We start from the raw sequence: 13,941 nt of genomic DNA, 5'->3' as shown, positions 1-13,941 counted from the left end.
AAGTTTGTTTTTAAAAACTATTTTCAATTTCAAAAATTATTTTCTACTCTAGTAAAAATAAAAGATATTTCTCAAAAATATTTTTCATTCATAAATCAAACACTAAAAATCTTTTCCGAAAAATATTTTCTAATCACTAACCAAACATTAGAAAATAAGTCAAAAATCAATTTGTTTTCCAAGAAAACATTTTATAGGAAAACATTTTCCTTCATACCAAACACACCCGTATTCACAATTTATGATAAAGCAAAATTAGTAGAAGAAGAAAATGGAGAGTTTATCTTAATGACAAGTTAGGAGGAGAAGGGCAAAAGATAAGAAAATAAAAAAGAGAAAAATAAAAGGAGTTACATACATTTTTTCTACTTATACCTGTCAATGGAGGACAAAAGAAATGAGAAAGAGAAAAATTAGAGGGCCAAAAAAGTAAAAAAATAAAACTACTTTTAATTTCTTTTCTGCTTACCTGTCAAAACTTTTTAATTGGTGTCTTTTTCTCCTTTTCATTTTTTACATTTCCTTCTTTTTTCTTACTTATTTTTTTGTTTATTTATGTTACATTTTCTAATTTCTTAATAATAAAAATGAAAAAATCCAAAAATTACACAAAAAGAAGACGTAAAGGGTAGATTATCTAAATTTATAAATACTAAAATTTTATATTTTTAATATTTATAATTAAAAATATGAAATTGAGCGAATTGGAAAAAAATTTATTTATTTAAAGAAGTTGTCGGCGATAAAAATATATTTTATCCGATTATACTTAGGACGTAGACATTGCAAGTGAAACATGAAGAAAATTAAAATTAACATCAAGTTTCCTCTATTAAGTGGTTGTCTTCATATCCTCGATTATATATGAATCATATCATACAGAAGTAAAGACTCATTAAAATTAATAATTTTTAAATTTATTTTAGTACTAGAGACGTATAAGAATTTTTTTGGATAAATTAATGATGATGCTTCATTGAAAAATTAAAAAAATACAGATAGAATAAAGAAAGTTCTTTGATGATTTTAAAACGAAACTTTATCAAAATAATTTCAATGGAAAAAATCTTCATAGTTCTTTAATGATAATGACAACACAATTTTGTTAAGGATGAACAAGGTTAAAGTTTCGTCACATATATATTTTTTTTATTAGTATTATTTGTTATTTTTATCAAAAAAGAATATTTCTTGCTAAATGATATGTTAAAATATTAAGTATACATAGTTGTAGTGACAATATCAATTTTTTTTTGCCTCAAATTAATTTTTTTAAACTAATTAAAAAAATAAATTTATTTTAATAAAAAAGATGTTAAATTATATTTTAAATTATATGTTTTAATAAAAAATATGTTAAGTTATACGTTATGAAATATTGTCTTGCACATATCCTTTAAGATAATTGTTGTAAATCTTGAACATTAATGTTAATTTTTGCAGGAATGATGTCGTAATGTCATAGTTGAAAAATGAAATACATGTATAAGATTATAAATCAGATTTTATGTGAAAATTTTGTTTGATTTTTCATTGTAATTTGATTATATAAAAATCTTTAATATAATATGATTTTGACACTTTTTTCCGTAGGTTTTCTACTATTATTTTGTCTGATGTATTTTTATTTTTTTTTACTTTATTGAAATTCTGTTTTTGTATTTTGTACCATTTATTTTAGTTTTTTGTAAATTTTAAGTTATTGCAAAATGTCTTTGACATGAACTTTACTCTCATGTTTGGCAGATACAAGGATCGGTACGCAACCACAAATCCTTTTTAAAATCAACGTTCTTAAAATTAAAGAGTTGATAAACTTGTGTGCTTAGACCATCTTTTCTCAAAGAATTTTTTAAATATAAAAATCAATCTCTTAAATATTAATTTATGATTGAAATATTAGAAAATGACTATTTTATAAAATAAATTATAATCGTGCGAAGCGCGACTAAATTCACTAGTGAAATATAAATTAGAACGAAAATAGTGAATAATAATAATAATATTAATAACACAAATAATATTGAAAAGCTTATTTTATTTGAACAAGAAGTTCAAAGGAAGAAAAAAAAGATGGAATAAAATAATATTTAAACAGACTCAAATTGCTTTCAAGAGTCTTCCATTATAAAAAGGGAAGTGGAAAGGAAACAATAATATCCCCTTTTTTGCAAAAAGCAAAGCAATCATTAAAGCACAAAAAATTCACTTTCCAATATTTTACATTTATCTTATTGTTGAGCCTAAGACCAAAGAATGCTTTACAATATCATCTTAAATTGTGTGACTTTATAATGGTTAGTTGCCACTTGGCTTAACCTTTATTATTTGGAATTCTGTCGTCCGAATAAGGCAATTTTGTGGTGGTTATAAATACTTTACATTAAAAAAAATTATTTCGAAGTTCAAATTTGAAATTTCTCAATCTCACCACACTAGTTACTGATATTAGAGAATGAATATATATATATAATCTAAATTCTCCCCTTCCAAGTATATGAGATATTGACCCCGCGGGTGAGATGAGACCAGAACTAATAAGGTGGAGAAGAAGATACACAAGACAGAATAAACTAATTTATATGGTGATAATTTGTATCTTTAAGCTTAATATTTAACGTAATATTAATTTATTTAGCTTTGTCACAGTGAAATTATTTTTTCATGTGGAGTGCTACATATAAAAAAAATTAACAGAAAAGAGAGTGTACTATACACACCATTATAAATTAGTCAAGGTGTGTTTCACTAACCATTGAGTGATAGTTAAGATAGGAAACTCACACATTTAATAGTTCAGGTATAAAATTCAAAAACTGAGATAGTTTAGATGTATTTTTTACCATTAACTCTAAATAATAGAAATGTGTTTATATAATTTTTAAAAAAAAATAAGAAACATTAACATTAACCAAATCATATCATATCATATCATATATCATATATCTCATATATATATAAAAGAGAACCCTAGGCCCGCCTACGTGGCGCCACCACAAACCAGGATTCCCTTTAAATTTATTTATTTCCAAAATTAGACTTCCCTTTCATGAAAAGTTGTGAATTTTATGAAAAGTTGCGACTTTTATGAAAAGTTGCGACTTTTACGAAGAGTTGCGACTTTTATGAAGAGTTGTAACTTTTATGAAGAGTTGCGACTTTTGTGAAAAGTTGTGACTTTTCCCAAGAATTGTGACATTTCCGATAAGGCACAATAAGTATTTATTCACACTACCCTTTGTTGTCTATAAATAGAGGGATTTCCTCTCATTTTAAAACAAAGAAAATTCTGAACTTCTTCTTCTGCTTCTACACAATTAAATATTTGTGTACTTTGCTCCTGTTGAGTGGTTCACTAACATCATTGTTTTTGTATCAATACAATAGTGAATAGAATTGTTCTATCCAGAGAGGATCTATTCCTTTAAACCTCGGGTAATATAGGGGAATAATTTCCTCAAGGGGACAATGTGCATTCAGTAAGCTTGATTTTTTCCTTTCTATTTCATTCTTTTGTTACAAATCCTGGTATGTTTTTTACAGTCATCAATTTATGCTTATGTTATTAATTGTTGTTTTTGAGTACATGTTTTAAACTTTATTGTTTATGCTTTTGATCATTATGTTGAAGTAAAGATATGTTTACCTATCTTTTCTAAAGACTTTGGTGATAAATAACTACGGTAAAATGAAGAATTACTAACAAAATGCATAAACATTTGGAATCAAATCTTTTTGGTTTTAAGATTAAAAAAATATTTCATTTCATCTTGGGATAATATATTCTTGACAATTTATCGTTGGGTTGTACCCACTCGAAAACACTTATATTATCAAATGTTCAGAAGTAGATTATTGACGTAGTACACCACCGCGCGAAGCGCGGGCAATTTACCTAGTAATATAATAATCTCAGCACATAAAAATATGTTCTTATTAGAGGGTGATTGCTTCCTTTTGTAGGTATGCTCAAGTCTGGAACTGCAGTAGTTTTAAGACTTTTCACTACATCAAAATGATCTTTAGCGGTAAATAATTAACGACAATAGCTCAATTGCCGCTAAATATGTATTCTTAGCGGCAATTAGCACTCTTTGTTTATGTCCCTAAAGCCTTTAGTGACATTGGATCTAATGATACTTAACTAATGCCGATAAAGACTTTAACACTCTTTATTAATGTGTCTATTTATTGCCGCTAAAAGTTGTTTTTGTTGTAGCGGATCACTTCCTATTTCAAATTGATATTTACTCTGTATTATTTTGAACTAGAGTCTACTTACTTTGGGTGTGCACAAGTGGACACTTAAACTTGTATGAAATTGAACAAATAGAGACTATATCGAGGTTAATGTAGCGAAAGAGAGAGAGTTGAGACAAAGAAAAATATTCTAAGTCTTCAACTATATTCACTATACAAAAGAGAGTAATTATATGTTGAAGAAAGTATTCTTTTAATTTGTGGATCTTTGAAGTCTTCAATTAATCCGGAGTTGTTTGAGTTGTATGACGTGTTGGGTTGTTGTATTCTGGAATAGGTGTAGATTATGCTGCAGTAGGCTTGCTCCCTAAAAAGAGCCAGATATCCGCGCCTCAACCTAAAGATTTGTTTATTCATTGTTTTAATTTTATTTTTAACTGTAATATTTCGTATTTGTGGTTTATTACACCAACAATTTTAAGGAGATTCATGTTTTGGTACAGTTTGAAAAAGTGCGGATATTAAGATAGGGATCTCAACATAAGTCCGCTCAACGTCGCTCTCTTCAAGAGGTGAAAGGGAAGAGGTGTATGGTAAAATACTTGCTCAATTCAAGTGGTGAAATGGTAAAGGGTAAAAAAACTTTTTTACCTAATATTTTCATGAATAAAGTGATTCTAGTTTTCATGAAAAAAAATGATATTTAAATTCTTAAAATAGTGGGGGTTCATGAAATGATAAAAAAAATATTTGTGAAATTGTGCATCTTTGAGAAATGCTCTAAAAAAAGAGTATTACAAATGCATATATTTATTGTGGAACAAATCACATGTTGTTGTTTGGTTATAATGGAATGACTTTTGGTTGTAACGTGAGAGTTATAAATAAATTATGAAAACATGTCGAGTAGCCATTTAACATGAACTGTTTTGGGAGAGAAAATTTTCATTCTGGAATGAAAAATACTATAATACATGTGATGGAGTTTTCCTTGTCAAGTCACATAATATTGAAATAATTGTGAAATACAATTTTATCGGTTGCGTGAGTCTTGCAACTCCTTTTGGTTTAATTGTGTGAGAAAATTGTGACAAATAAAAAATGGGAGTTTGCTAGCCTAATAAAAATATAAGCTATGTGACTAACAATCTGACTTGATATTATGTTTGCAGAAAAACTACTTAGCAGGTTCAAGCATACAAGCAAACAAGATGGAAAAATAAGTGCTATTTGTTGGAAGAGAGAAAATCAAATGATATTGCTTGCAAACTCTACTATGGAGGTTGAAGTAAAACAAAAATTAAGCTTCAACTAGTGAAAAAGGTGATTTTGATTTTATTATATCAAACACTTTAATTTGAGAAATTAATTTTTCTAATTTTGATCAATTGTGAAGCATCAATATTGTTGGTAGAGTACAAAATCATTATTAAAACGGTAAATTCAGACTCAATGGAAAAAAACACAATATTATGAGATCATATTGATTACCGGTATACATTCATATTAATTGTGATAATCTTGCAAAATCATAAACTAAGGGCCTTAGCAAGATAAAGGTCCGAAGCATATCAATGGGGATGAAATTGAAGCTCATAAATTTCTGAGTCATATATGAGGAAACCAACCTAGAGACTAGAGATCCTAACACCAGGTTGATAAAAATGAATTATATGATGACTTAGTGTGAAATGCATTAATATTAATTTTATTCAATCTCTATGATGTGAGTGCATTTATCCTATAATGAATTGTGGAGTTTGAGTCTTTGAACTCTTAATGAAAGTTTGTACCTCGTATGAGTGGGGTGTCAAATTATAGGAGCACCCTTGACAGATTTCACATATGTGTGAGTGTGAAAGTAGGCCGCTTTCTACGAGAATAGGCTTGTTCTCAAAAACACTCAAGAAAACTGGGATAGCGCAAGGCCGTAATGTACTTGCTGGCAAATGAGTTAAATTTAAATTGTCTTAAATTTGGTTGGTAGACGAATCTCTAGAAATGCAGGAATGAAAAAGAAATGGAAGGGAAAGAAGCTAGGAGTTGCTTCATACTTGTTTGATAAAATGTCTGAAAGAAATCATGTCAGAATAGTACATGTATTCATAAGAATTAAGGGAAAGTTTTAATTGGAAATGGACTTGTTGTTCCTGTATGGGATCCAAGGATAGGTTGGATGATCGTGAAGTTAGTTTGTCACACAAATAGTGTTCGAGAATTATTGATGCATATTACTAACATGTTTTATTTGTGTACATCTTTTGATAACATTAGTCAAGTGTCGATACTGGATGTTTGGGGTTTATGCATTCTTCTGTTGTGCGTACTGTTCAGATGCTATCATTCCAACATATAACCCTGTTTACAGTGATAAATGAGACCTCTATGCTTTCCATACTCTTGAAGAACTCAAGGTAGAATTGGATTCTCGTGTTCTTGTTGATATTAAAGAGCATCATATGTTTGGGAGTAATAATGTATACGGAAATAGTATGATATCTCGATATGTAATTCTTTCGGGTGTTTTGCTTAGTGTTCCGTTTGATATTGACATAAATTTGCTCACTACAACCTGTAGCAAGTTCTCGTTCCTTCTGGCCAAGGTATTTGGCATCGATTTCCATTTGATAATTAATAGTAATCGCTTGCTTGTCTTTTATAGTAAATGTCTGAGAACAGCATGTGCAGTCAAATTATATGGAAGTTTGCAAATTCCTGTTATTGAAGGTTCAAAGTACATTGCTTATACCCAAAAAATGATATAATAATATTTGTTCAAAATTATTTAGTGGGTAATAGTGTTGGGTTATGAAGGTGATTAGAGCATCATGCGAAAGCTTACAATTGCAAATCATAAGGCGATAAATTAGATGACACATAAAAGTATACTAAAAGACATAATATTATTATATGATATAACCAATTGGTCTACATAATTAAAAAAACTAATAAAAAGCATAAAAATTGTAGAGAAAAAATCTCCAATAAACAAAACTCTCTAAAAAAATTACATTGTGGATTCTATTGTGTTATGTTATGAGAATATGGATCTTTAATTTATAGATTTCCAAATTTCTCCTCTAAAGAAAGAATAAACCAAATATGGAAGAAAATTATATTTTCCTTTCAGAAAAAGTTCAAGCATTTATGGTAATACTTTGACTTTTCTTTAAGAAAAAAAATAAACTTCAATCAAGGCAAAACCCTAACAAATCTTCCATTTTGGCTGGATTTTGACAAAACTTGATTCACCTTCTTCACATGTATGATAATCTTTGTTCTTCACATAGTCTTCATCACTGCTGCTTGTCATGGTTAAAAATAAAATTTAAAATATATGGGTTAAAAATGGTTTTAAAATATTTTATTTTTATTTTTATTTTCAAAGATGCAGTAGCAGGAATGTTGAAAATATGGTTTTAATCTCTTCTCCACATATAGCTGGACAAAAATCTTCTTTATCATCAAATTAGTTGCAAATTGATTTGAAACCGTGTTAAACCTGTCTTCAACCTCTATGAACCTGAGTCATTGAACCATTAGCTCTGATACCACTTGTTGGGTTACGAAGGTGATTAGGGCATCATACGGAAGCTTACAATTGCAAATCATAAGACGATAAATTAGATGACACATAAAACTATACTAAAGACATAATATTATTATTATATGATATGACCAATTGGTCTACATAATTAAAAAACTAATAAAAAACATAAAAATTGGAAAATCTCCCCATAAACAAAACTCTCTAAAAAACTACATTGTGAATTCTATTGTGTTATGAGAATATGGATCTTCAATTTATAGATCTCCAAACTTCTCCTCTAAGGAAAGAATAAACCAAATATGGAAGAAAATTATATTTTCCTTTCAGAAAAAATTCAAGCATTTATGGTAATACTTTGACTTTTCTTTAAGGAAAAAAAAAATAAACTTCAAATAAGGAAATAAAATCAAGGCAAAACCCTAACAAATAGGATGGTTGCAAAGTTAAGGTGTCTTTTTGAAAATTCGAGACAACTTCAGTGGTGACTTTATGTCTTTTCTCTTTTTGAAATAACAGGTTTAACTAATTTTTTTCAAGTTCAAATGAGTCTAAGTATAACAACTCTATTAGCTAACACACATACACACTAATTAAGAGTTTTCTACCACATATTGAAGAAAATACACTTAGATGCATGTATTGTTGTTACAAGATACACAAAAATAGGGAGAAAGGCGAGTGAGATTCGTATGTATCCCAAATACATACGATACACACTAGATACATGTACTTGTATGTATCTGTTATGATTCACATGCATCTCGGATACGAGCGAGATGGGAGAGAGATGAGCGAATTTTGTTATGTATCTCAGATACATGCGAATTTATTTTGATACAATGTATCTAGAACAAATTATACATAATTTTGACCCATGTATCTGAGATACATGAATTTGGATGTATCTGGAGATACCAAAATCTTATAAGATGTGTAATATTACAAACTGGAATAAATTTAAGTAATTAGCTCCTAAAATAATTGGATTTATGTAAGTTCATGACAATTTGTATATCAGAGTATATGCCTTGCCCATTTGCACCTTTCTCTTTAAATAAATTTGCGGGACAATATATTTGGAGGCTTGATAGTGTTGTTGTGATAATCAGTGCAATTTAGAGTTCCTCAAGTTGAATTATTTTCATTTGGTTGAAGTATTCTTGTCAAGCTCCTTGGTGCTATGTGCGTTCACTTGATCATGTCTCGTTTTCTTTTGTGATTTTACGTATACTCCTCTGTTTACTATGGAATTTAAGCTCGAGTATTAGAATATATGGTTGGTATTACTTTAAATCGTTTCAAAGAATGATTCTTGTGTTGAGGAGATGCCATTTTCAGTGAAAGGAAAGCTAAGTTACAAGTCTCGGGAGCCAAGAATTGAGTAATATACATCAAGTATACATAATATACACTGCTGTATACACAGTGATACAGAAACGAAAAATGGGTCAAAGTCCAAGATGATCAACAGTTGAAGGCCCAAAGTCAGTCTAAGCGAGCAGAACCTGACTTCTGGTGGGAGCAAAGAAGTTGCCCAAAACCCAGGCATGAATAGTTCCACAAGTATTTTTCATGAACCCTGTATCATCTCAAGTATTCATGTTCTGTGTTACTTTCATGTCCACGGGTTGGTAGATAATGGGATTCTCAAAGTTATGTAAATACGAAAAATAAATATTGTGTTGAGCATTTTAAATCTCATTTTCAACTTCCATATATCAAGAAATGAGTTTCTTCCAACAACCAAGATAAAATACACTGAAGTACTTGCGCGAAATTGAATAACATACAAGAGCAGACTGGAACTAAAATAACATACAAGAGCAGACTGGTAACTAAAATAATATACAAGAGCAGACTGGTAACTAAAATAACATACAAGAGTAGGCTGGTCCGATTCCACCTAGTGCCGACTACTGACAAGCTGGAGCCGGATCTTTTTGAGTGTTGAAAGAGCATCTTTCATGCTAATTCTTGCATCAGGTCTCACTATAGTGCAGTTCAAAGCTAATTCCACGATAGAAAACAACAATGCATCTTTGCATCGATTTGTTCATCTCCTGGCTGCATCAAATTAGAATCCACCACCTTGTGAATTTCACCCGGAAATGAATCACTAACCCAACGTTGTATGCTATAGTCTCCAGTAAATATTTCATCACTTGGTCTTGTTCGTGTGAACGTCTCCATCATTAGGATGCCAAAACTATAAACATCACAACTCGTGGATACTATTCCATCTTGTCCATACTCTGCAATCATGGTCAACAATGATCATAAATCAACTTATACCTAGGGGAAGGAATTGTTTTGAGTATTTATATGATTTGAGAACTTTAAAAAGTCTTAATATACCTGGAGCAATATATCCAATGGTTGGAATTGTCCTTGTCTGAACAAAAGCCTCCCCTGCACCTAACATTTTTGCAATGCCAAAATCACTTACATGAGCAACCATTTCTTGATCTAGCAAGACATTGCTTGGCTGCAAGTCACAATGCACCACAGGCGTTGAATAGCCATTGTGGTCAGATTTCTGTGGCGAAGGTTCCTTAGTATCTCACATTCTGTGTCAAAACTTTTGAATGCACCATCCAATTGCACATTGAATACCTTTGCTGCAAAAATGATACCATCCTTAAGTATCCCTTTATAAACCATGCTGAAACTCCCATTACCAAGCAAGTTGGTTTCGTTGAATCCTTCAGTTGCCTGTTCAAGTTCATAATATGAAATTCTTTCATGCCCTTTTATGAGAGACACATCTTTTTGACTTGCATTCTTATTTGTGTTTCTCAATCTTAACACCACAATTCCAACAGTCAACATGAAGAGTGATCCAATCCCTAATAGAATATATAAACCTGTAAGCACTCTTTTTCTTGTTGACTTCTTTGTAGATTTGGTAAGGCATGGTTTTACATTAAATCGGGAGTCACCACAAAGTGCATCATTGGACAAGAAAGATTGACTGGTGACATTTGCAAAGGGACCACTTGTGGGAATTTCTCCACTGAGTTCATTGAAAGAGATATTTAGGTATTTGAGATACACAAGAGCTTCTAATGACTTTGGAATTTCACCACTAAGATTGTTATATGACAAATCCAAGTTTTCCAAGGATAACATTTTGCCAAATGATTCTGGAATAGGCCCCTCTAATCTATTATGTGCTAGAGAAAGATTAATCAATCTATCTAGACTCCCTAGAGTACTAGGAATCTTACCAGAAAAATAATTATTCGACAGACCAATGAATGTTGCGGCCTTTAAGTTTCCGCTCTCCAGTGGAATTTCCCCACTCAATAAATTGGATGAAACATCGAGTTGAATGAGATCTTGAAGGGTCCCCAAGGTTGACTTCTTTGTAGATTTGGTTAGGCATGGTTTTACGTTAAATCGGGAGTCGCCACAAAGTGCATCATTGGACAAGAAAGATTGACTGGTGACATTTGCAAAGGTACTACCAGTGGGAATTTCTCCACTGAATTTATTGAATGAGAAATTCATGTGTTTGAGATACACAAGAGCTTCTAATGACTTTGGAATTTCATCACTAAGATTGTTATAGGACAAATCCAAGTATTCCAAGGATAACATTTTGCCAAATGATTCAGGAATAGGCCCCTCTAATCTATTATGTGCTAGAGAAAGATTAATCAATTTATCTAGACTCCCTAGAGTACTAGGAATCTTACCAGAAAAAGAATTATTTGACAGATCAATGCGTGTTGCAGCCTTCAAGTTTCCACTCTCCAGAGGAATTTCCCCACTCAATAAATTGTATGAAACATCGAATTCTATGAGATCTTGAAGGTTCCCTAAGCTTGAAGGTAATCTAGAATCCAGTTTGTTGTTATCTAGATAAAGTTTCCTCAGACTGGTCATGTTACCTAAGCATGAGGGCACTGAACCAGAAAAATGATTTTCTGACAATACTAATGCACCTAGATTCTTTAAGTTGCAAATAACATCTGGTATGGTTCCTTCTATCTTGTTGTCATATAGGTAAAGTTCTTGAAGGATCGACATGCCATGCACAGTATTTGGAATATGTCCAGTTAACTCATTGTTAACCAGAATCATCCTTGTCACTTCAGTAAGATTACCAATTTCTTGTGGAATGACGCCCTTCAATTTACAACCTTGTACTTCAAAAGTTTGCAAGGCGTTGGAGAAATTACCAACAGATGCAGGCAAAACACCATCCAACGGATTACCAGATAACGTGAGTAATTTTAGATTCCTACAGTTTGTCAATGATGCAAGGAAGCTCAATGTTGAATCGCTGACAAAATTATTCCCCCACAAGTTCAGAACCTCAAGGTATTCTAAGTTACCAAGTGATTTAGGAATGAGACCTGTGAAACTGTTGTTGGAGAGGTCTAACATTGTGAGTCTTGAAGAATTTGAGATTGAAGCAGAGATAAAACCACTCAGATTATTTCCTCCACAAAAGAGTTCTTCTATATTGGGAATTCCACGACCTAAATCTGAAGGTAGAGTACCTGAAAGCTTGTTTAGTCCAAAATCTATAATCTGCAGTGCTGACATGTTGAAAATGATGTCAGGGATAGAGCCTGTAAGCTCATTCTGTGATAATCCCAATGCTTGAAGTTTCTTAAGATTACCTAGCTCCATTGGTATCTCTCCTGTCAATTTTCGGGAAATATATGAGTACAAGCTTGGGGGAAAAGAGAAGGAAGAAAATTTTATACTACCTTCCAAATGCAGAGCTGTCATGGCTAATTTTGTAAGATCTGTTAAGTTGGCAAGCTCTCTTGGTACAGTTCCAGCAAACTCATTGAATGACAATACCAATTGTTGAAGCTTTCTGCATTCCTCCAGGTTTGGTGGAATAACTCCTTCTAGGGAGTTTCTACCGAGGTAAAGTCCTTCCAAGTCTGGAAGATGATCACATATAGTTTTTGGAAGCTTTCCAGTAAGATTGTTGCCGCTAAGAGCAATCACTTGCATTGTAGTAATGTTAAAGATTGATGGTGGTATAGAGCCAGTAAGCTGACTAAGTTGCAGGTCTAGGACAGTCAAGTAACGAAGATCACCAATTTCTCGAGGGATCTCTCCTTCAAGAAAATTGCTCTGTAATTGCAACACTTCCAGTTTTGTTAGATTGGAAAGGGAAGTTGGAATTTTCCCCGAAAATTGGTTATTCGATAGGTACAAAGAGCCTAGGTTTGGTAACAAACTTAAAAATGATGGAATGGCTCCGGTAAAGTTATTGTTTTTGGCATTAATGAATTTCAACCTCTGCAAATGAGCCAACTCTACTGGCAAATCTCCATGGAAAGTGTTGTTACTGATGTCAAGCGATGAAATAAATGAGAGGTTTCCAAGGTGTGGAGGAATGGTACCATAAAGTTGCATGCTCGAAATGTCTAAAGCAGTGACTCGATGGTGACGGGAGCTGCAAGTGATTCCAATCCAGCTGCAAACTGGGGTGGAAGAAGACCAGTTGCTTGCTATGATATTGTTAATATCAGAAGAAATGTGTGATTTAAGTGCAAGAAGAGCAACTTCGTCAGTGCTAATATTAGCAAGTAATGTATTGTCATGTGGTAGAATGAAAATTGCAAGAAAAAAGAGAGGAATGAAACTTTTACCCATAATTAAGCCAAGAAGGTTTCTCAGAATTGATAATGCAAAGGAATGATGTTAGAACATGCATTTAATGATATCAAATTCAATTCAGTCAACATTTGGAGGTGTACTGTGTATGACAGAACAAGTTGTATTAGTGAAAGACCTCAATAGTCAAATCTCACAACACTCAAAAGTCTCTATATTTTTCTTTTGTGTGGAAGAGAGTGATTTGAAATAAAGCAAGATAGATTTTTATGTGTTTTTGGGTTTAGACTAAAGAATGTCAATAGTCAAGTCTTCTCAACCTTGCCACTCACCACACTCAAAATTTCTTCAAATATCATATTATTGTGTTGATTGATACTAAATGATGGAAAACAAAAGGTTTGGCAATATCTAACAATTATTTAATATTTAATTGGATTTCGTTAAGTTACATAACTATTTATTAATCTTTAAATTGCCTATATTCATCCGAAATATGAAAAGGTTTGCATGATAAGAGAGTTGTCGGTTTCAGATTCAAAGTCATTTTGAGGATTTGAGGTCCTAACTTAAAAAATTGTGAAATTTTAGCCTTTGGGTTGACT

At 31.6% G+C, this 13,941-nt stretch overlaps 1 protein-coding gene across 2 annotated transcripts; it reads right to left on the bottom strand.

Annotated features, from left to right (window-relative positions):
• Nucleotides 1-9,925: 9,925 nt before the first annotated feature.
• Nucleotides 9,926-13,477, bottom strand: LOC102598760 (LRR receptor-like serine/threonine-protein kinase FLS2). Of its 2 annotated transcripts, XM_015314054.1 has the most exons (3): nt 12,472-13,477; nt 10,106-12,402; nt 9,926-10,002 (listed from the first exon to the last, which is right to left on the bottom strand). In XM_015314054.1, the coding sequence occupies exons 1-2, from the start codon at nt 13,373-13,375 to the stop codon at nt 10,217-10,219; spliced, it is 3,090 nt and encodes a 1,029-aa protein (XP_015169540.1). In that variant the 5' UTR covers nt 13,376-13,477; the 3' UTR covers nt 9,926-10,002; nt 10,106-10,216. The 2 variants fall into 2 exon arrangements, with proteins under 2 accessions (XP_015169540.1, XP_006358728.1); XM_006358666.2 differs by having other exon boundaries at nt 10,106-13,477.
• Between the last annotated feature and the right edge of the window lie 464 nt (nt 13,478-13,941).

This window comes from Solanum tuberosum, unplaced genomic scaffold (genome assembly GCF_000226075.1).
Source record: "Solanum tuberosum cultivar DM 1-3 516 R44 unplaced genomic scaffold, SolTub_3.0 scf00266, whole genome shotgun sequence".
NCBI lineage: Eukaryota > Viridiplantae > Streptophyta > Magnoliopsida > Solanales > Solanaceae > Solanum > Solanum tuberosum.
The sequence above is the reverse complement of the archived record's forward strand: the minus strand, read 5'-3'. Positions and strand labels throughout refer to the sequence as shown.

Excerpts from the sequence above, each read along its gene's own strand:
- LOC102598760 (XM_006358666.2), bottom strand. The coding sequence starts at position 13,375 with ATGGGTAAAAGTTTCATTCCTCTCTTTTTTCTTGCAATTTTCATTCTA.